The sequence below is a fragment of the Bufo gargarizans genome, chromosome 7, assembly GCF_014858855.1.
Source record: "Bufo gargarizans isolate SCDJY-AF-19 chromosome 7, ASM1485885v1, whole genome shotgun sequence".
Taxonomy (NCBI): Eukaryota; Metazoa; Chordata; class Amphibia; order Anura; family Bufonidae; genus Bufo; species Bufo gargarizans.
In genome coordinates this window covers 20,314,197-20,337,781 of record NC_058086.1, presented here as the reverse complement: position 1 = coordinate 20,337,781, position 23,585 = coordinate 20,314,197, and the positions used below count along the sequence as shown (strand labels likewise).

Below are 23,585 nucleotides of genomic sequence, written 5' to 3'. Positions count from 1 at the left end.
AAGGGAACAAAGAATTTTGGATTTCAATAGGCCCGATCCTTTCTTCCGCGTCTGACAGCATCTTAGCCCCCTCTCAGCTATCTGATGTATACAATTCACTTTATTTAAAGGGGTTATCCAACTCCTATAATGCCCCGGCACCTCGTCGTGGGTGATGCTAGGGAGGCTTGTCCCCGTCACGGCCTGCTATTCATCAGATGTTTTGATTTACGCGCCAGGGAGATGCAGTGGTGACCGTGTAGGCATCAGGAGCGATGTGGGTGCCAGGGAGAGCGGTAAGTATAACCTGTATGAGGTGCCTGGGCATTTTTGGGGGCATTATAGGTGTTTGACAATTCCTTTAAGTACATTAAGTAATTGGTTTATAAAATTTGCTGTAAAACAGTCAGCAAAAGGGGCTTCTAGAGAACAGAAAGCGGAAGTTAAAAAGAGGTATATAAAGGATGAACCTATGCCAACATTTACCAGTGCAAAAAATGGCAGCGATGTGAATCCATCCTTCCTGTTAATAATTGTAAAGTCTGCCTCATACACACAAGTAGCAAAACTGGTAAGCACTCGCTCAATGCACGCTGCACGGGAAAAGGAGCCGCCTCCACAGTCAACATGTAGTAAAGTAATGAGTCCCAGCAGCTGTGTCTTTGCAAATTCAGTTTATTCCAGAATATGTCCTACAACCAGGACGCCTTTCAGCAAACGTACCTGTTAATAAAGGCATGTTTGCCAAAATGCGTCCTGGTTGTAGGACATATTCTGGAATAAACTGAATTTGCAAAGACACAGCTGCTGGGATTCATTACTACATGCCTCATACACACAACTGTATGTATTTTGCAGTGCATAAATACAGATGATGTCCATGTTGCATCTGTTTTTGTTTTTTCTTGGAACCATTGACTTCAATGGGTTTGTGGGCCACACTTTGCGGCCAAGTATAGAACATGTTCTATCTTTTTGCAGAATGAACATAGGAATGCGGAAAGCAGACAGATGATATATGTGCTTTCTGCGTCCAAATGTACATTCAACAAAATATAAAACATGAACTATTCTTGGCTGCAAAATGCAACCCAAAGACCCATTGAAATAAAAATAATAGATGCAACACGGAGGCCTAATCCATAGTTAAATCCAACACACACATAGAAATGTTGGTAACTATGTATGGCATACAGTATGTGTTCACGAACATTTGGATGTCTGAAAGAACCAGGGATTTCAACTGGAACAGCTCCCTATTACTGTTCTTGCACAGATTGCATGTTATACATGTTATACAGCCATAAATGGCACTCATAGAAGTCTCTGGGACCCTACCGTACATCCAAATGCCTCCGATTTCATATAAAGACATACAGAGTTATATTCTGAGGAATTCATACTAAATGCATCAGAAAAAAATGTGGCATGCTCCATCGGACCCTTGACCCTGGTGCCCCTGATAATTATGGTTTATACCTGGTAGCCCAGCACTTTATGCCTTTCGCCAATAACCAATTAGTTTGTTAGACATCCCTAGTTATCTAGTGGTCCATTGGCTCAGTAATATCCCTGGTGGTCAAATAATCATTACAAAATATGCAGAGTGTTTTTAGCAGTTAATGATGATAAAAACCATAATACTTCAATATAACAATTTACCTGCAACTGCAAGTCTGCATCCGAGTCTTCATATATGCGACGGGCAATTCCTGAATTTTCCAGTGCTAACTTCTCCAGAAAAGGATAATTGACTCCTTGGCCAAAACCAAGACTGTACAAGGTGTATTTGCCCTGAATGGCTTTCTTAGCATTTTCCTCGATTTTTGCAGGGTTTGATTCACCTTAGGAGATATTACTTTGTTTACTTTTTAACCCTCTCTGAGACTTTTAAGGAACATTCCCCCCACCCCCACTCTACAGCCTTTGTAAGTAACTACAGCCATATTCCCAGCAGGTGTAAGCCATGTAAAGTAGTATGACCTTAAAGGAGTGAGGCCTGTGTCACATATGCATGCAGCGGAATTTGTCCGGCCTATTAAAGTGAATGGGGCTGGATGGCGGTGCGGTTGCTTCCGGCAATGGTGGAATGCAGAGAGATTCAACAGGCTGTTTCCTAACTGATCTCAAACCGCAGATGTTAAACGGGTCTAATACAGTTTTAACATTTTATTTGATCTAAATTGTCAATAAAATTGTATGGAAACCATGAATAGATCTTGGGCCTGTATCAGCAACATGCGTGTTACTGCACATACACTCACCCATGCAGCTGCATGTAGAAATCAGCTGCGGCATAGATGAGTTGATTCACTACAGTGAATTCCAGAGCAGCTTATAATACAGTCCTGATCAAAAGTTTAAGACCACTTGAAAAATGGCAAAAAAAAATCATATTTTACATTGGTGGATCTTAACAAGGTTCCAAGTAGAGCTTCAACATGCAACAAGAAGAAATGAGAGTGAGACCAAACATTTTTTGAGCTTTCAATTAATTGAAAATAACGATTAAACTGAAACAGGCTGTTTTTCAGCTGATCCAAAGTTTAGGACCACATGCCTTTAAAAGGCCAAATCTGTGCAAACATGTGGATTCATTGTCATTTTCTGTCAGGTAGTCACACGTTGTGATGGCAAAGGCAAAAAAACTCTCCCTTTTTGAACGTGGTCGGGTTGTTGAACTGCATAAGCAGGGTCTCTCACAGCACGCCATCGCTGCTGAGGTGGGACGCAGTAAGACAGTCATTTGGAATTTCTTAAATGATCCTGAGGGTTATGGAACAAAAAAGTAAAGTGGAAGACCCAAAACATTTTTATCAGCACTGAGCCAGAGTATCCAATTGGCTGTACGTCAAGACACTGGACGATCCTCTACCCAAATTAAGGCCCTTACTGGTGCTGACTGCAGCTCCATAACCATCAGACAGCATCTTAGACTGAAGTGCTTCAAAAACAAAAAACATTTTCAAAGACCTCGTCTTCTTGAACGCCACAGAACTACTCATTTGGACTTTGCAAGAGAGCACCAAACATGGGACAGTCAAAGGTGGAAGAAAGTTTTATTCTCTGATGAGAAAAAATTTAACCTTGATGTTCCTGATGGTTTCCAACGCTACAGGCATGACAAGCAGATCCCACCTGAGATGTTTTCTACGCACCACAGTAGAGGGGGCACCATAATGGTCTGGGTGCCTTTTCCTTCAGTGGAACAATGGAGCTTCAGGAAGTGCAGGGGCATCAAACGGCCGCTGGCTATGTCCAGCATGACTGAGGGCCCTCGTCTGTGTGGTACCGACTGGGTTTTTTAACAGGACAACACTACAGTACACAATGCCCGCAGGACAAGGGACTTCTTCCAGGAGAATAACATCACTCTTTTGGCCCATCCTGCGTGTTCCCCTGATATAAATCCAATTGAGAACCTTTGGGGATGGATGGCAAGGGAAGTTTACAAAAATGGACAACAGTTCCAGACAGTAGATGGCCTTCGTGCGGCCGTCTTCACCACTTGGAGAAATGTTCCCACTCACCTCATGGAAACGCTTGCATCAAGCATGCCGAAACAAATTTTTGAAGTGATAAACAATAACGGCGGAAATACTCATTACTGAGTTCATGTTTGGAAGTTGGATTTCTGTTTTGTGGGGGTTTTTTTTGGAGGTGTGGTCCTAAACTTTTGATCAGCTGAAAAACAGCCTGTTTCAGTTTATTCGTTGTTTTCATTAAATTGAATGCTCAAAAAATGTTTTGTCTCCCTCCCATTTCTTCTTGTTGCAATTTGAAGCTCTTCTTGGAACCTTGTTAAGATCCAGCCAAAATCAAATATGATTTTTTGCCATTTTTCAAGTGGTCTTAAACTTTTGATCAGGACTGTGTGTGCATTATATACACATTCTAGCGCCAATGTCTTTAAGGGCTCATGCACACGATCGTATGTATTTTGCGGTCTGCAAGAAATGGATCCCCATAAAATACGGATGACATCCGTGTGCATTCCGTATTTTGCGGAACAGCTGGCCCCTAAAAGAACAGTACTATCCTTGTCCGTAATACAGACAATAGGACATGTTCTATTTTTTTTTCGGAACAGAAATATGGACATACAAACACGGAATGCACACGGAGTAACCTCCTTTTTTTGGGCGGACCCATTGAAATGAATGGTTCTGCATACGGTCTGCACAAAAAACGGAACGGACACGGAAAGAAAATGTTTGTGTGCATGAGCCCTAAAACGCAGGGTCTATGTATTGCCACACCCTAATCCCTTCCCAGTTTAGTCATATGGTGCCAAACTCCATGCGACCTCACTGGTGAGACTGGGTCGTGGCATTCTGCCTCCTGTTCTACCAGATATATCAGGAGAAGTGACAGATTCACACACACACACACACACACACTTGGTGCTCCCAAGCGGTACAGCCCTCCTGGGTCACATACCACTTAGGACATGTCACTGCTGCAGCCAGTCATTGGCTGCAGCGGTGAATGTGACTCCAGTCTGTGCAGAAGGTTTACCTATGAGGACCAGAAGTCCAAAGAAGACAGCCTGGGACCCATAGGGATGGAACTGAGAGTCGGGGAGCTGGTAAGTATGTTTCCTTTGGGAGTTAATTTGACTAAACAAATTAACATTGAAAACCCCTTTAAGGGTTCTCCTGGCAGATACATATCTTAGTGTATCAATTTAAAATCACTTGTATTTTACCTACCTGTATTGGGGTCTCCATCAGTAAGAAGAATAATTAAGGAAACACTTCGCTCGGGAACAATTTTAAGTTCATGCGCTTTATTCAGCTGCTCCACAGCCATTAATACTGGACTATTAATGTTTGTAACTATAATAAAACATATTATAATGATAAGGTGCATGTTTACATTTCACTGACTTTCTATATAGAATTAACATACATAAAACGTTGAGTACTTTTCCCCCTCTCTCTATTAATATGAGCTGATTGTGTATGTTTATGGTGGATTTGGAAGTAGAGCGATAACTAACAGTTCTCTCTTGTGGACGTCCAGTTTAGAAATCCAAATTTGCAATCTGCTGGTTGCTGCCTCCACTAGGTGGCAGTACAGTGACAGCTTCTTTTCTGATTCTAGTTCGGCTTAGGAGTCCCTGCTCTGACTCCATATATAGCTATATACATATATGGAGTCAGTGCTTGGGGACACCCCAGTGTATTTAAATCTAATTTCTGAAACTTTTCTGCCAGGATTTGAAGTCCCAAGCTTGTACATTACAGGCAAGGACCTTATCCACTCAACTATAAAGCCGAATGCTAAATTGTGTCAGAAAAACCTCATAGTAGTTTCTGATTTAGTGAGTATTCCTATTCAGCAGAAGACTTATTTTATATTTTTGTGCAGGTTAACATATATAGTGTAGTGGTTAACATCCTTGCCTCTAATATACAAGCTTGGTAGTAGGGCTGAAACGATTATTCGAATAACTCGATTAAATCGAGTCAAAAAATTCATCGATGCCGTTTCCCTGCATCGAGGAATCGTTTACATCTCATGATCACGGAGCGGGAGTGAAATTAAGCGTCTCACTCACCTCTCCGTGTCCTCCGGAGGTCAGAGAGGCAGGACTGAGCCGGCCGGCACAGAGGAGGGAGGAGGAGGGAATCCCTCCCTCCCCACTGTGCGCGGCTGCCGCTGAACACCAATAAGGACAGAGTAGGAGGAGGAGGGGAGGGACTGTGGCCACTGCGCCACCAATGAATGTGCCGGCCATATCCCACAGGGTCCCCCTCCTCCCCCCCATCATTGGTGGCAGTGTCAGTTCCGATCGGAGCCCCAGCAGTGTAATGCTGGGGCTATGATCGGTTACCATGGCAGCCAGGACGCTACTGAAGTCCTGGCTGCCATGGTAAGTTAGTGAGCAGAGAGCAGCGCATTATACTCACGTGCGCTGTGGCCGCCGGTCGCTCCTTCTTCTGTCTGTGCGGCGGATTGCTAATGCTTACAGCATTAGCAATGCGCCGCACAGACCTATGAGAAGGAGCGACCGGCGGCCACAGCGCACGTGAGTATAATGCTGCTCTCTGCTCACTAACTTACCATGGCAGCCAGGACTTCAGTAGCGTGACTCCTGGCTGCCATGGTAACCGATCGGAGCCCCAGCATTACACTGCTGGGGCTCCGATCGGAACTGCAAACTGCCACCAATGATGGGGGGGGGGGAGGAGGGGGACCCTGTGGCCACTGCCACCAATGATTAATACTGGGGAGGGAGGGGGGTTGCGTTACCAGAGGGGGCAGGCAGATCAGAGGCTGGGGGGAGGCAGATCAGAGGCTGGGGGGAGGGGGGGGGGAGGCAGATCAGAGGCTGGGGGGAGGGGGGGGGAGGCAGATCAGAGGCTGGGGGGAGGGGGGGGAGGCAGATCAGAGGCTGGGGGGAGGGGGGGGGAGGCAGATCAGAGGCTGGGGGGAGGGGGGGGAGGCAGATCAGAGGCTGGGGGAGGGGGGGAGGCAGATCAGAGGCTGGGGGGGGAGGCAGATCAGAGGCTGGGGGCAGGCAGATGGAGAGAGAGTGGTTAATGGAGGCTGCAGGCACCACCTTGGCATGTATAAAGTTATTGGTTTAGAGAGGGGTTAATGAAGGCACCTCCAAGGTGCTTTCATTAACCTCTTCAAACCAATAACTTTATACATGCCTAATGCCAAGGTGCTTCCATTAACCCCTCCAAACCCAATGGGCATGTATAAAGTTATTGGTTTGGAGGGGTTAATGGAAGCACCTTGGCATTAGGCATGTATAAAGTTATTAACCCCTTCAAACCAATAACTTTATACATACCTAATTACGTACGTTATTTTAAGTAGCTTTTTCTTATTAGATTACTCGATGAATCGAGAAATATAATCGATAGAATACTCGATTACAAAAATATTCGTTTACTGCAGCCCTACTTGGTAGTTCAAATTTCAGCAGAAATAGAGATTACATTTATATATTTTATATTGTTTTTTAGTAATTGTAAAAAATGTATGCCACAAAATAAATGTGTAATTGCTAATATATAATATATATATATATATATATATATATATATATATATATATATATATATATACACACACTACAAAGAAAAAATATGTGAGATTCAGCCCGCACAACCCCTAGCAGGTGCAGATTGCTATGGCGAAATACAGATACAAACGCAAAAACGCAAAATGCAATCGCACTCTGCAACCAGCACTCTGCCCTGCCTCTATGCTGGATGTTGAAAAAGGCATTGGTGTACATTTTGGCCAAAGTGTAATAAGCCACTCACCACGTCAAGGTCGCCTTAATGAGTGGTCCCTAACACTAGTTCCTGTGTGGCTGTCATGGCCCATAAGAGGTAGGAACAAGTGTTAGGGACCACTCATTAAGGCGACGTTGACGTGGTGAGTGGCTTATTACGCTTTGGCCAAAATGTACACCAATGCCTTATTCAACATCCAGCATAAAGGCAGGGCAGAGTGCTGGTTGCAGTGTGCGATTGCATTTTGTGTTTTTGCATTTGTATATATATATATATATATATATATATCTCAATATAGTGTTCGGCCGAGCATGCTAACCTGCATCAGTTTTTTTTTTACAGGGGCTCAGGCTGGATGATAAACCTGGTGCAGGACAAAAGACAAAGGGTACTTTCACACTTGCGTTTTTGCCTGATCCAGCAGGGTTCAGCAAAAACGCTTCTGTTACTGATAATACAACCATCTGCATCAGTTATAAACACCATTGAAAGTCAATGGCGAACAGATCACCACTTATGTACACAGCCTCATTGAAGTGAATGGGTCCGGATTCAGTGCAGGTGCAATGTGTTAACCTCGCGCATTGCACCCGCGCGGAATTCTCACCCGTGTGAAAGGGGCCTAAAGATGGATTTACATGGCCAGTATTAAATGCCTGTGTATGGGCCACAGTAACATATTTTGCACCAGGGACCCGGAGCTTCCTGTTATGCCTCATTCACACAGTCAGCGTTTGGTCAGTGATTTCCATCAGTGATTTTGAGCCAAAACCAGGTGCGGCTCTAAACACAGAACAGGTGCAGATACTTCTGGCGCAGATCCTTTATACCTGTGTAGCTTTATGTCTGTAGCTCCACTCTTGGTTTTGGCTCAAAATCACTGATGGAAATCACTGACCAAAACATTGACGTGTGAATGAGGCATTCCATCTTTGTTTATTTGGCACAATATAAATTGCTGGTGGATACATTTACATAAGACAATTTAACTTACGGCCATCAGGAATAATCGACTTGACGAAAGTTCTAGCCTCTTCCAGGTTTTCTGGAGTTGCTTTAACTAAGGAATCTTTCCAAACTTGACCATCATCGGAAAACAGTATGAAATTAAAGTGATCATGCTGGGCCGTGTCATTCAGAATGCGAAGAAGGGCTTGTTTTGTCTAAATACAGACACATTCTTGAAGTATACATGCATACACAGCATGTAGGGCTCATGCACACTAACGTACAGTGCCTTGCAAAAGTATTCACCCCCCTTGACTTTTTTTGTATTTTGTTACATTACAGCCCTAAGTTCAGTGTTTTGTTAATCTGACTTTTATGTGATGGATCAGAACACAATAGTCTAAGTTGGTGAAGTGAAATGAGAAAAATATATAAATAAAACAGAAAATTGGCATGTGCTTATGTATTCACTCCCTTTGTTTGGAAGCCCATAAAAACTCTCCAAACAAGTAAGGGACAATGTTGTTGAGAAGTACAAGTCAGGGTTAGGTTATAAAAAAATATCCAAATCTTTGATGATCCCCAGGAGCACCATCAAATCTATCGTAACCAAATGGAAAGAATATGGCACAACAGCAAACCTGCCAAGAGATGGGCGCCCACCAAAGCTCACGGACCGGGTAAGGAGGGCATTAATCAGAGAGGCAGCACAGAGACCTAAGGTAACCCTGGAGGAGCTGCAGAGTTCCACAGCAGAGACTGGAGTATCTGTACATAGGATGACAATAAGCTGCACCCTCCATAGAGTTGGGCTTTATGGCAGAGTGGCCAGAAGAAAGCCATTACTTTCAGCTAAAAAGAAAAAGGCACGTTGTGCGTTTGCGAAAAAGGCATGTGGGAGACTCCCAAAATGTATGGAGGAAGGTTCTCTGGTCTGACGAGACTAAAATTGAACTTTTCAGCCATCAAAGAAAACGCTATGTCTGGCGCAAACCCAACACATCACATCACCCAAAGAACACCATCCCCACAGTGAGACATGGTGGTGGCAGCACCATGCTGAGGGGATGTTTTTCAGCAGCCGGGACGGGGAAACTGGTCAGAGTTGAGGGAAAGATGGATGGTGCTAAATACAGGGATATTCTTGAGCAAAACCTGTCCCACTCTGTGCGTGATTTGAGGCTCGGACGGAGGTTCACCTTCCAGCAGGACAATGACCCCAAACACACGGCTAAAGCAACACTTGAGTGGTTTAAGAGAAAACATGTAAATGTGTTGGAATGCCCGAGTCAAAGCCCAGATCTCAATCCAATAGAAAATCTGTGGTCAGAATTAAAGATTGCTGTTCACAAGTGCAAACCATCTAACTTGAAGGAGCTGGAGCAGTTTTGCAAGGAGGAATGGGCAAAAATCCCAGTGGTAAGATGTGGCAACTGCTCATAGAGACTTATCCAGAGCGACTTGGAGCTGGTATTACCGCAAAAGGTGGCTCTACAAAGTATTGTCTTTAGGGGGGTGAATAGTTATGCACATTGACTTGTTCTGTTATTTTGTCCTATTTGTTGTTTGCTTCACAATTAAAAAAAATACATTTTCAAAGTTGTGGGCATGTTCTGTAAATTAAATTATGCAAATCCTCAAACAATCCATGTTAATTCCAGGTTGTGAGGCACCAAAATACGAAAAAATTCAAGGGGGGTGAATACTTTTGCAAGGCACTGTATTTTTTTTCGGTGTCCATTATGTTTTTTCGGCTGTTTGTATGCGGAACTATTCACTTCAATGGGTCCTCAAAAAAAACGGAAGTTACTCTGTGTGCTTTCCATTTCCGTATTTCCGTTCCGCTAAAAAAATAGAACATGTCCTATTATTTTCCGTATTACGGACAAGGATAGTACTGTTCTATGAAGGGCCAGCTGTTCCGTTCTGCAAAATACAGAATGCATACGGATGTATTTTTTGCGGATCCGTTGTTTGCGGACTGCAAAATACATACGGTCGTGTGCATGAGCCCTTAGGCTATGAAAATATACACATGAAAGTGCTAGCAGTCTGCAGGAGTGGTCTGCAAGAAGACACTAGGAGAGCATGTGATACCAATAAATGTCATATCTGATATATATAAGATACATATTTCATTGAATATGAAACTTGAATATTCAGTATATGCAACTGCTGCATCTGAAAAATATTTTACCATTTATTTTCATCTTTGATATTTTTTGATATTTTTGAGTCAATGTTAAAAATGGATCCAGCAGGAAGGAGAGGCTTTAGCTAAAAAAAAAATGTATCATAAACTGCAGCAGTTTAAAAAAAGTGGGTGCCTCCACCTTAATAAATGGTGCAACTTACAAATATAACAAAGTGAGATTCTACTTCACAGATTTCTGAGAGTTTCAGTAGAGACACTAGACAAAGTATAACTACAACTTGCATAAAGTTTCTTTGTACAATGACTAAGGCCTCTTGCACACGAACGTTGTGTGCCTGTGGCTGTATTGCAGCCTGTGTGCACTCCGCATCACGGATGCGGACTGATTCACTTCTTCTATTTTTTGCGGTGTGGACGGATAACGGACCTATTCAAGTTGAATGGGTCTCGATCCATCCTGGCCGCGGTGCGGACGTTGCCCATGCATTGAGGACCGCAAATGGCACGGAACGGATGCACAATGTTCGTGTGCAAAAGGGCTTAAGCCTCATAAAATCTGAAAAGAAAATGAGTTTAAAAGGGTTTTCTGTAATTAGGCTCCACTCAGATGTCTGTAGTATATTGTGGATCCACAAATTGCGGATCCGCAATACACCCGGCCGGCACCCCCATAGAAATGCCAATTCTTGTCCGCAATTGCGGACAAAAAATAGGACATGCTCTATTTTTTTCCGGAGCTGTGAACCGGAAAATCGTGGCAGCGTTCCGGATATGCGGATGTGGAGAGCACATAGTGTTCTCCCCCATCTATTCCTGCCCCATAGAGAATGAATGGGTCCGCACCCGTTCTGCAATTTGCGGAACGGATGCGGACCCATTCTATGGATGTGTGAATGGACCCTTATTATGGGGTTTTAGATATGCTCATGTAATTGCTTACCTCATGTATATCTTCCTCATGCTTTTCTTTTTCAGTTTGGAACTGTTTTTACCATGTAAACCTATCATCCTGTATATAGCACTTCCTGTTGCTGTATCCAACCAAACCCATGATGCACTTCTCCTTTTTCTGCCACAGTTCCAGCACCGCCCCTAACAACGCCCAGCTACTTTGTAGCTCCTCCCACCCAGATATTTACATAGACACTCCTCTATTACTGCCCATAATAACACCCAGCTAGTTTATAGCTCCTCCCACCAAGCTAGTTACATAGACACACCCCTATCATTGCCCTTAACAACACCCAGCTAGTTTATAGCTCCTCCCATCCAGCTAGTTACATAGACACTCCCCTATCACTGCCCCTAAAACCCAGTTAGTTTATAGCTCCTCCCACCCAGCTAGTTGAACAGACACTCCCTTAACACTGCCCCTAATAATGCCCAGCTAGTTTATAGCTCCTCCCACCCAGATAGACACTCCTTTATCTCCCTTATGGACATAACATCACAGGAAATATAATAAAGCTGCATGGACATGGTCATGTGACAGCCCAGAACGAGAGATAGGAGCAATACAGATAAAAGAAATACAGAATTACAGCTACCTATATAAATGATTATTTTAACAAGATATTGATGCAACCTGGAAAACAAACCAACTATGAATGACTCTTAATTTGACATAGATGTATCTTACCTGCTCCATTTTTTGACCAATCATTGATCCACTTTTGTCTATGATGTAAATTACATTTTTTGTTACACTAGGCAATTTAGAGGGAGCAAAAAAGTGAACAAAGTATCCATTGACAACCTAAAAAAAAAAAAAAGAACACAGATATTTCATTGCTATTGAAAACCATATTCTTCCGGATCAACGTACAGTTGATTGGGCACTGCCAGACCTTGGGCCATCTGGTGGAATTTATTCTGAGATTTCACCATTCATTTCACTTTTAAGTATATCTAAAATACTCATTTGTGTTCTCGTCTTTAGTAATATGTTCCCTATAGGCCATTTATTAGTATATGTATTTTCCCAGCTCTACATTAGTTTTTTTTAGCAAGAGATAAAGTGTAACTGTTATGTTTTAATAAAAAAAACATTTTGGGGCATATGTTACTGCTGCAGGAGCATTATGCATAAAGCAATCTTTAGTTTATTCACATACAACTGTTTTCCTCAAACTTTTCCCTTAGTTACTGCAGTTCTGAACCCTGCATTATAAGAATCTGCTCGAGATGGCTCCTTGGCCAGTTCTCTGAGGCCAAAACTGCCTTTCCTCACTTCTCATACAAACTTGCTGTAGCCAGCAACTTCCAGCCAGCCAATCAGATTTGATTACTGAGAGACACGCCTCCTCACTCTGAAGCCTAATGCAGGCATGCAGTGTGAAGGACCGCCCCTCCGTCTTCTGTATACACTGAGCTGAAGACAGGGAAGACATAGCAACACTCTGTTAAAAGGGTTTTCTGGGAATTTTTTTTTACTGATGGCCTATCCTCTGGATAGATCATCAGTATCTGATTGGTGGTGGTCCGACACCCGGGACCCCCGCCAATCAGCTGTGTAAAACTCCCAGAAACCCCTTTTAAGGGACTAATTGAAAGGAATATGGCATATTAATGAAAGCTGTTCTTATTAGGTAATTACAGATCTTTTGACAATCATTGACAGACTAATTCAGGTATACATGCCTAGCTCTAATAAAATAGCAAATAACCCAAAAAATATGACAGTTGCACTTTAAAGGGATTTTCCAGAATTAGGAAAACATGTCTGCAGACATGACCCGGGTATGGTGCTGTTTCTAGAAGGAAGCATTGTGTTTCTACTTTTGAAAACCCCTTGAAACGTAATAGCTAATTAATTAGAATGTACAGTAATTATAAAACCTCACCTGTATGTTTCCAGGGGATTCTCTATTAACATCATAGGTCACAGTAAAATCTCCATCCAGTAACGTGGTATTACAGTTGGCACATGATCGCTGCTGATCTATCGTGGGTTTAAAAGAGATATGACCCTAAGGACAAAAAAGTCACCGTAAATATTTCATGCTGTCAGCATTGTGCTGCATTGGAAGCTTGAGCATGGCACAGCATTGGGCGCACTGGTTGGCATAGTATTGGGACAGCAGGATGCACAATTTTGGAGGCTGAGGCAGCAGCAGACACTACTGAGGGCAGCAAATGCTACATTGAGGGAAGCAGATTAAAGAACAGATCAAGAAATTACATTTTTTTTTTTTGAATTCTTTAAAGTGAATCTGTCACCATGAAAATGCAGTGCAATCTGCAGGCAGCATGTTATAGAGCAGGAGAAGCTGAGCAGATTGATATATAGAGGTATGGGAAAAGGTTCAGTATAATTTGAAATGTATTCATTTAAGTCTTTGCCTAGGAGTCATAATGCCGGTCCAATCAATGATTGACAGATAACTCTGCACGACCAACCATACAGAGATAGCTGTCAGTTACTGAATAGGACCGTCTACATGACTCCTAAGCATAGACTGAGCAGAGATTTAAATTACCAATATTACTGAATATTTTCCATTAAAACTATATATATTAATCTGCTCAGCTCCTCCTGCTCTTCATGGTGGCATTTTCATGGTGACCTGATCCCTTTAAATTATGACTTAAAGTACACTCATTGACAAAATAAATAAATAAATAGCCCATCCAGATTGAAATATTGGATTGCTGCAGAACTTGGCATGCAGATATGTGTCAGGCAGCTATGTAAATGATTACAGGTGTGATCTGATTAGACATGGGGTCTTATAAAGTCATAGAAAATAATGCACTATAGTAATAGATGCAAACATAACATATGGACTAAGCCCTCACTCTAATGATAAAATCTGAGACTCTTAGCTAATACATTTTGATCAAAATACATCTGTGCCCACCTACCCAGCCCCAAGGTGGTCTCAGTTCAGGCAGGTCCTACGCTAAACCTCCCTATGCCGTAATGAATTTATTTTCAGGAGCGTAGACCCTGCACATATAGTGTGTTGCTCCTAGTTACCTCTGTGTGCATCAGTAGCCAATGAGAGGATGGAGCACACACACCTATATGTACCACCTTAATCAAGGTCGCCTATTAGATACAGTGAGGAACAGAAGTATTTGAACACCCTGCGATTTTGCAAGTTCTCCCACTTAGAAATCATGGAGGGGTCTGAAATTCACATTGTAGGTGCATTCCCACTCTGAGAGACAGAATAAGAAAAATAATAATAATTAGGAAATCACATTGTATGATTTTTTAAGAATGTATATGTCTTGCACTGCTGAACATAAGTATTTGAATACCTGAGAAACAGCAAGAATTCTGTCTCTCAAAGACCTGTTACTGTGCCTTTAAAAAGTCCACCTCTACTCCACTCATTAATCTAACTTAGTAGCACCTGTCTGAGCTCTTTAAAGACACCTGTCCACCCGACAGTCAGACGCCAACTACTACCATGGGCAAGACCAAAGAGCTGTCCAAAGACACCAGAGACAAAATTGTGGACCTCCACAAGGCTGGAAAAGGCTACGGGGCAATTGCCAAGCAGCTTAGTGAAAATACTCTGAGAGACAGAATAAAATTGCGGAACAAATGCGGACCCAAATTACGGACGTGTGAATTGACCCTTAGCATAGGACCTGACTGAACTGAGACCAACTTGGCGCTGGGTAGGTGGGCACAGATGTAATTTGATCAAAATGTATTTACCAAGTGTCTCCGATTTTATCATTAGAGTGAGGGCTTAGTCCATATGTTATGTTTGCATCTATTATTATAGTACATTATTTTCTGTGACTTTATAAATGTAGCCATGTACTGTACATCCGCAACGTTCATTATCATATTGTGCAGGATGTTTTATATCTTTTTTTCAGTGATTTGTTAGACATGGGGTCTTGCCATAAGAGGGTATACAAGTGTTTCCCCTCTATAGAAAGGCTCTGAGGCTTCTTTTGAGTAGTGTACCCTCTACAGTGCTCTCAAGGATATTTTGCTCAGTTGACAGATTTTGAGAGGGGGTGCATCATTGACCTGCGAGAAGCAGGAAGGTCATTTGGATGAATTGCTCGCCATCTAGGCCATTCTCGCATAGCTGTTACGATTTGTTGGCAGTAGTGGTTACGTGAGGGCAAGCACACACTGCAAATATGCTCCAGATAGCCTGGATAGCCAACCAGTAGAGAGGATAATTTGATCCACTGACAAGCACAAGTAGCTCCCACAATTTCGTTGTCCATCATCCAAACACAGGTGGCACCTTTATTACACACCCCTGTCTCTGCCCAAACCCTTTCCAGGTGCTTAGCAAAAGGAAATTTGGTGTCGCAGTGCCCATTACGTGTCCTGCCAGTGACAGCCAGTTACCATTGCTCATTTGCAGTGGTGTCATGAATGAGAAACCAGGATTGAGATGGACTGGAACTATATCGTCTTTAGCAACAAATACAGGTTCTTGTATGGAGGCCTGGTGGTGAGCGCTTCAATCCTACTTTTTCTGTGGGGGTGACACACTGTCACAAATGCTGGTGTGATGATCTGGGGAGCCATCGCATACGACAGCCGGTCACCCCAAGGACACTTACAGCTCCTGCGCCACATGTGTTGTCTCTCATGGCAGGGCTTCCAACTTGCATTTTCAGTGGGATAATGCTCGCCTACACACAGCAAGGGTTTACCAGGAATGTCTCCGTCTTCCTTCGCCTGCCTAGTCGCCAGATTTATCGCTAATTTTTGCATTTATGGGACCACCTGGGATGTCAACTTTGGCAACCTTCAAGTGTGCAGGATGTAGAGGCCCAGCTGTAACATCTGTGGGCAAATGTGCCTCAGGATGCCATATGGAACCAGTATGCCTTCCTTGCCCAACCGTATCTCATCTTGAATGCAGGCTAGAGGCAGCCCGACAGGGTCCTAATACAGGAGGTATTAGGACCCCGTCGGGCTGCCTCTAGCCTTCTATTGTACAATTTTCCCAAATAAACCAATCATTTGACTCTAATATTGTAATCACTTACATACAGTATATCCTCATTCCATTCACACATAAAAAGTTTCATTCACTCCCAACAACTCATTCTTGGTGCGTTCACTTTTTTGTTAGTGTATAAATGTTAGAAAGCTATTAATATATTTCTGTACATTTTTTGTATACTGTGATGTTGAATTTATAGTAATTTTTACTACTGCATAGCGCACAAAAAGTTACCTGTTCACCAAAAAGAGATTTTTTGATAGCAGATTGCAGGTCATTGGTTATGAAAGACGCTTGAGCATCTAGAAAGCTGATCCCTTGTCCTTCATATATGTCTACTTCAATCTAAATGAGAAAAAAATTAATTAGGGCAATATATATAAAATTCAACTGGTAAACTGCAGTTCTCTGGACTGAGGACAATATTACAGAGGATTTCCAGAACCTCATCCTTGCCTTAGTGTATACATGCTTATTATGTACTAATTTGTTTTCGGCTTGAAGGGGCTGTGCAAAAATGAAAGGTTGGAGGGGGGGTTGACTGATTTCCCTTGTGTCAAGTGACCATTTGTCAGGAAGTAAGGGGAGCCAATCACAGTCGCGACCAGTGATCGGCTGCGGCGATGTCAAGTGAGGGAGCTCAGCAGAGCATCACAGGCCGGGAGGAGAAGCAGGGAGCCAGCGCCGGGAAGCAGGTAAATAAGCAACTCTTTTAGTGGTGGTTAAGTAGTTATAAATCATTCTGTTTTATTGCAAACACATCCTTCCCTAACTTTTTGGTAAGTACGTGGAGGGCTTATGCTTGTAAATAGCTTCCAATCTAAATATGCAGAGCAGAACTGCTAAAGGGATTAACCAATGAGATAAAACTTTTTTAAAGTAGGTGCAGAATGGGTTAAAAAATAACAGAAGCATTATTCCCCTCACCAATCCACCACCACTGCCATTCTGATTCTCACTGGGGGCCTGTCGGTCTCCTCTTCTTGTTCCCATCTCTACACACATGAAATGGCAGGAGGAAATATCTGTTCAGCCAGTCATTAGGGACAGCGGACACTTACCTCAGTCAGTGATTGGCTGATAGCGAATTGGCTGTAGAATGGCCGTGGAAGGAGATTGTTAATGTTTTTTTTATTTATTTTTTTTTAAAATCATTGTAGCCCTTTTCTAAACATTTTATTCCATCAGACAACCCCATTAATCGTTGGGGATGGATGAAAAGCATTCTCATACTTCATGAAACAATAACCGTATGCATATGTCTGATGTCTTGTCTGATATGATTAAAGGGGTTGTCCGGATTCAGAGCTGAACCCGGACATATCCCCTTCTTCCCCCACTCAGCCCCTCTGACATTTTATGCTCTGATGCTCTCCCTTGCCCTGCGATAAATTGAGCAGGGCAAGGGCTTTTTCTGGAGATCCGGTGATGTACCGGGCTCTCCATGGGTAAGCTAGGCGCAGGCTTCTGCCTAGCAGTGAGGCTGGTGATGTCACCGACACTAATGGGTGGGTATTAGCACTTCCCTAACCTGTAAAACGGCTAGAGCAGAGCTACAGCCCGCCCATCAGTGCTGATGATGTCACCGGAAACACTGCTAGGCGGAATCCACCGCCCAGCAGTGTAAAAATGCAAACAAAAAACCCTTTCTAGCTGAGTGGGGGAAGAAGGGGATATGTCCGGGTTCAGCTCTGAACCTGGACAACCTCTTTAACTAAAGAAAGTACCGATTAGGCTGAGTTCACACTTCAGTTGTTTAGCCTGTTTTTTTCCATCAGTTTTTGTGAGCCGAAACCAGGTGCGGGTCAAAAACACTGAACAGGAGAAGATCTTTCCATTACACCTGATCTCTGTGGAGGCTTCACTACGGGTTTTGGCTCACAATAACTGATGGAAATAACTGACCAATTAACTGAAGTGTGAATGGGCCTTGAACTGTCCAAGCCATTAAGGTCCAAAACCTGGCTCTAGCACATTGACACAGCTTTACTATTTGTATTTGTCTACAGGCAGGAGGAACAATGCACACTTTAGATTATATTAATATTGCATAGACTTCACCTGAAAGCTTTTAACAAGAGTTTTAGGCTGAACTTTGATGAACATCTCATACTTTCCAAGGCGACGTTTCAGCATTTCTTCATAGACCAACTCAAATGTGACTTTACTTTCTGGAGCCACATTAACAGACACAGTGAACTTCTCCGTCTTCCTTCCAGAGGCCCTGAGTAAGTCATCCACATGTTCATATAAAGTCTCATACATAACAATTAGGCCTCTTTCACACGTCTGTCAATGGTTGACGTGGACAGCTCATGTATCCACCAACCTTATATTGTTTCATCCTAATATTTAACCCTAACATTAAAGGGAACCTGTCATCAACTTTATGTTGCCCATACTAACGGCAGTATAAAGTAGATTTTAAAAGTTAAAAGTAAGTGGTTGCCGCGAACCAACATCACAATCATTGCAGACTGGGCCTGGAAAAGAGTCCCGGCCACCTGAGAAGAGTCCTGGTTATTCATAAATTCCTGCTTTCCTGCCCACCTGCTGATGACTGACAGTCTTCTACCTAGTTTTCTCCCTTTCTCTCTAGGAGAGAACTGCCAATCATCAGCAGATGGGTAAGAGTGCAGGAGATTAGGAATAACCATGACTCTTCTCAGGTAGATCTGACTCTTTTCAAGTCCTGGGCTGCAATTATTATGATGCTGGTTCTCGGCAACCACTTACTTTTTGCTCATGAGTGACACACCACTGAAAACAGTATTTCTGTCACTATTTTATACTGCCTTCAGTGAGGTCAGCATAAAGTTGATGACAGGTTCCCTTTAATTTGAGGAGGTAATAAAAAGAAGAAAGCAAAGGAAGACCAAGTCATCAAGGCAGTAATAATGAGCATAGGCCAGAGTTACATGGATCATAAGATTGCCAAAGCCTCCATCCCCATAAATAAAATAATCTATAAAAATGGTGCTGCATAGCCACATGGAAGCTAAATGTAGTACTGCCATTCTCAATATTCATAAATTAGTTTTCAATATTTACAGTATTTACAAAAATATTGAACATTTTTTATTAGATTATCCACAGTATATATAAATGATGTACAGTGTTACTGTTATTAAACAGTGGTTCTTAGACTTCCATCATATACAAATTTGCTTTGGCATTTTTTTCCCATGTAAAAAATGCCAGAAAAATGCATACTTATTTTGAACCTCACATTTTGTCAGTGGCTTAACTCTTTTTTTTCCCCCATGCTGTGATTTAAATAAAAAACAAAAAAACTTCAAAGACTGTATGAGACTGCCTGTAGCTGCCACTAGGGGGGGCGATAACTTCATAGGTACTTATATCACTCAATAATAAAGAGATCCTCTTAGGGGCAACAGAGTTTTAATTTAACTTAATTTTTTTCTCCTAAATTGTTCTTGTAGAACAAAGGCAATCATAATGAATACAGAGACAAGCGTCTGCTTCGGAGCTTCACCCAGTTCCTTATTTACTGTACATGACACCGTCAAGCGGATGTAGACAGTTACTTCATTAAAGGGAATGTGTCAACATTTTTTTCTGATTACAGATTTTTTAATTATATTTCCTGAACATCATTAGGGGGGCGACCATCTTGCCAAAACAGTTAACAGCATTTAGAGAGATGCTTTACAGCATAAACCATGGGTCATAGATACAATGGACCGGCGGGGGGGTTGGGGTTGGGGGACGACAACACCTCACTGACTTCTATGGGAGAGTTTTCTAGGCATGCTCTGTGACCTACTGTATACAGAGGAGGGAGTAGATAAGCTGTGATGTCACTTATTCTGAATGGTGGATCCTGTGCTATCTATACAAAGGTGATATATGTCATTCTAATCCTGCATGTAATGATGAGGAGATAACGCAAGTAGGGCTACTTTCACACTTGCGGCAGAGTGATCCGCCAAGCAGTTCCGTCTCCGGAACTGACTGCCAGATCCGGCAAAACGTATGCCAACTGATGGCATTTGTAAGGGTACTTTCACACTTGCGTTGTTTGATTCCCGCAGGCAGTTCCGTTGCCTGAACTGCCTGCCTGATCAGGCAAACTGTATGCAAACGCATGTAATTTTTTCTGACTGATCAGGCATTTTTCAGACTTATCAGCATCCTGATCAGTCTGAAAAATGCCTGATCAGTCAGAAAAATGCATTGCAATACCGGATCTGTTTTTCCGGTGTCATCCGGCAAATCGGATCCGGTATTTATTTATTTTTCACATTTTTAAAGGCATGCGCAGACCAGAATACCGGATCCGTCAATGCAGCAATTTGAATGCCGGAGATAAAACCGTAGCATGCTGAGGTATTATCTCAGTCCTGAAAAGTCAAAAAGGCTGAACTGAAGACATCCTGAACGGATTGCTCTCCATTCAGAATGCATTAGGATAAAACTTATGAGTTCTTTTCCAGTATTGAGCCCCTAGGACGGAACTCTATGCCGGAAAAGAAAAGCGCTAGTGTGAAACTACCCTAAGTGCTCATGCCCACGAACGTGTGTCGGCAGGTCCGCAATACTTGGCCACCGGCCGTGTGCATCCTGCATCACGGATCGCAGACCCATTCACTTGAATGGGTTAGCGATCCGGGAGATGCGGAACGGAGGCACGGATCGGAAGCCCATGGAAGCACTACGGAGTTTTTTGCGGTGCAGAGGTACGTACAGTAAACCCACGGAAGCACTCCGTTGTGATTCCGTGGGTTTAATGTACGTACCTCCGCACCGCAAAAAAGTAGTGCATGCACTACTTTTTTGTGGTGCAGACCCATCGGATGCGGATGGCGGACCCCATTTAATATAAATATTGACCTGTGAATTAAAAATAATATCATTAAAATTCTTTAAAAATATGTTTAGCACTAAAACATGATTTAAAGGCTATGTACATTTTTTATTATTGCATTGTACTCATTTTGAGCTAAAAAAAAATTAAATGGTCTTTACTACGTATATGGAATCCTTTTTTCTGTACAGATCTGAGATGCTCTAGCAGAGAATTTTCTCTCTCTTCTGTCAGCCAGCTAACCTGATCGGCCCCTTATCTCTGATCTCTGACCTTATAAACACTCATTAAAGCTCAGTTCTTCTGATAAGAATGTGGCTTAAATAAGTGTTTATGACCTCTTAGGCCTCATCCATTCTGTTTTCCGTGGAAAATGCGGACAGCACATGTGCCTATTGATTTAAATGAGTCTATTCACACAGTATTTTTTTTACTGCTTGCGGGTCAGTAAAAAAATTACAGAGACATGAACTACTTTGGTCAGTGATGCAGACCAAGCACACCTATTGAAGTTTATGGGTCCGTGAAAATCACGGACAAAACACGGTTGGCATCTGTGGTGTGTCCGTTTTTCACGGAAGACAGATAGGGAATGCTCTTGAAAGTCCATGGATCACGAATGACACATGGAGGATAAAAACGGACAAACAGACAATCCACGGATCCATCACAGACATCTTCATGGGTTAAATAAGGCCGGAAATGAACAAGGCCGGCCTAAGGGGCTAATTAGAATTATTAGATGACGACACAAAATGAAAGTAAAAAGTACTATTCACACAGCTAGACAAACAGTTAACCCTTTGTGACAGAATGGCTCAATATTTTTAATAAAGACCAATTGAAAAAAAAGATTTTTAGGCCAAAAGGAGTAAAATGCAATCAAAGAAAATTTGCCTCCAAAGGTGTACAAAGCTTTTAAACAAAAGTTCATTTTCTGATGACACATTTCTTTTAAAAAGTTACTATTTCAGAGCTCCGTACTCGACCTGGGAGCAGAGATTTTAAGTCCGTCTTTTAAAGGTGGCCTGTATGGCCACCCTACCTGTCCCTAAATTGTGGCCTCCACAGCACTTCGCTCCCTTAACAGTGTCATCCACAGCACCCTGCCCCTTTAAAGCTGACCTACAGCAGTGAAGAAAAATGGCTGGGTTGTTATGGAAACCTGGTGTAAAACTGTGTGTATGTGGAGACTAAGGGCCTGCAAGCTTCTATTGGCTGATAAGGGTCATGTGACCAGGCTTCTATTGGCTAAGGCTACTTTCACACTAGCATTTTAGTTTTATGGTATTGAGATTTGTCATAGGGGCTCAATACTGGAAAATAACGCTTCAGTTTTGCCCCCATTCATTGTCAATGGGACCTAAACTGAACAGAACGGAGTGCTCCTCTGCATTCCGTTCCATTTAGTTGCGTTCCCATACCGGAGAGCAAACTGCAACATGTTGTAGTTTGCTTTCTGTCCTGGGATGCGGAGCAAGACAGATCCGGCATGAACCTCAATGCAAGTCAATGGGGGCGGATCTGTTTTCTCTGCCACAAAAGAAAACGTGTCTGTCCCCCATTGACTTTCAATGGAGTTCATGACGGATCCATCTTGGCTATATTAAAGATAATACAAACGGATCCGCTCATAACGGATGCAGATGGTTGTATTATCAGTAACAGAAGCGTTTTTGCTGAACCCTGCCGGATCCAGTTAAAACGCTAGTGTGAAAGTAGCCTAATGTATTTTTTGCGACTATCTCAGGAACGATACGTGCTAGAAACCTGAGACCCGGTCTAAAACCTTCCCGGGCACCTGATGTACCTGTGTGCAGACATACACATACACTTTCGAGTTAAAAAAATAAAAACTTAGATTTTTTTTTTGCATCGCCATATTCTAACCACTATAACTATTTTATAGTTACATCTATACAGCTGAGCTAGGGCTCATTTTTCGCAGGGCAATCTGTACTTTTTATTGATACCAATATGTGTCTGTGACTTTTTGTTCAATGTTTATTCAATTTTTTTAGATGGTAAAGCAAGGAAAAAACTGCAAATTTGCCAATTAATTTTTTAAAAACTTTTTTACAATTATTATTTGAATTCTCCCTAGAGGACTTGAACATGTTATCATTAGATTGCTTGTCCCATAGCCTTCAATGAATTACCATTACACCCTATGGGAGTTTTATTATATCCCTATGGAGACCTGCATAGGAACAATCACTGTGGTAGCATTTTAGATGGCTCAAGGCTACCACAGAGAATGAACAGCTTTCTTCATCTCAGCCTTTCAGATCACGTGGCCACAATTCACCACAGCATCTGAGGGATTAAATTTCTGTTTGCGGCATTATCGCCGATCACACACTTCAGCTGCAGGTGTCTGTTGTTTAAACAGCAGAAATCCCGTGGCTATAGCGTCCCTGCTCAGCACCTCAGTGGACATCATGTTTAAAGACCTGACTTCTGCCATACATGTATGGGGG

At 42.5% G+C, this 23,585-nt stretch overlaps 1 protein-coding gene across 2 annotated transcripts in view; it reads right to left on the bottom strand.

Annotated features, from left to right (window-relative positions):
* The window catches only part of LOC122943571 (inter-alpha-trypsin inhibitor heavy chain H3-like), an 82,222-nt gene that overhangs the window by 42,568 nt on the left and 16,069 nt on the right, over nt 1-23,585 (bottom strand). For both annotated transcript variants that reach the window (XM_044301414.1, XM_044301415.1), the window contains exons 6-12: nt 18,339-18,501; nt 16,512-16,622; nt 13,185-13,310; nt 11,981-12,097; nt 8,233-8,401; nt 4,692-4,817; nt 1,642-1,823 (exon numbers count right to left, since the gene is read on the bottom strand). In XM_044301414.1, the coding sequence (XP_044157349.1) occupies nt 1,642-1,823; nt 4,692-4,817; nt 8,233-8,401; nt 11,981-12,097; nt 13,185-13,310; nt 16,512-16,622; nt 18,339-18,501 (994 nt within the window). The remainder of the gene's footprint in view (nt 1-1,641; nt 1,824-4,691; nt 4,818-8,232; nt 8,402-11,980; nt 12,098-13,184; nt 13,311-16,511; nt 16,623-18,338; nt 18,502-23,585) is intronic.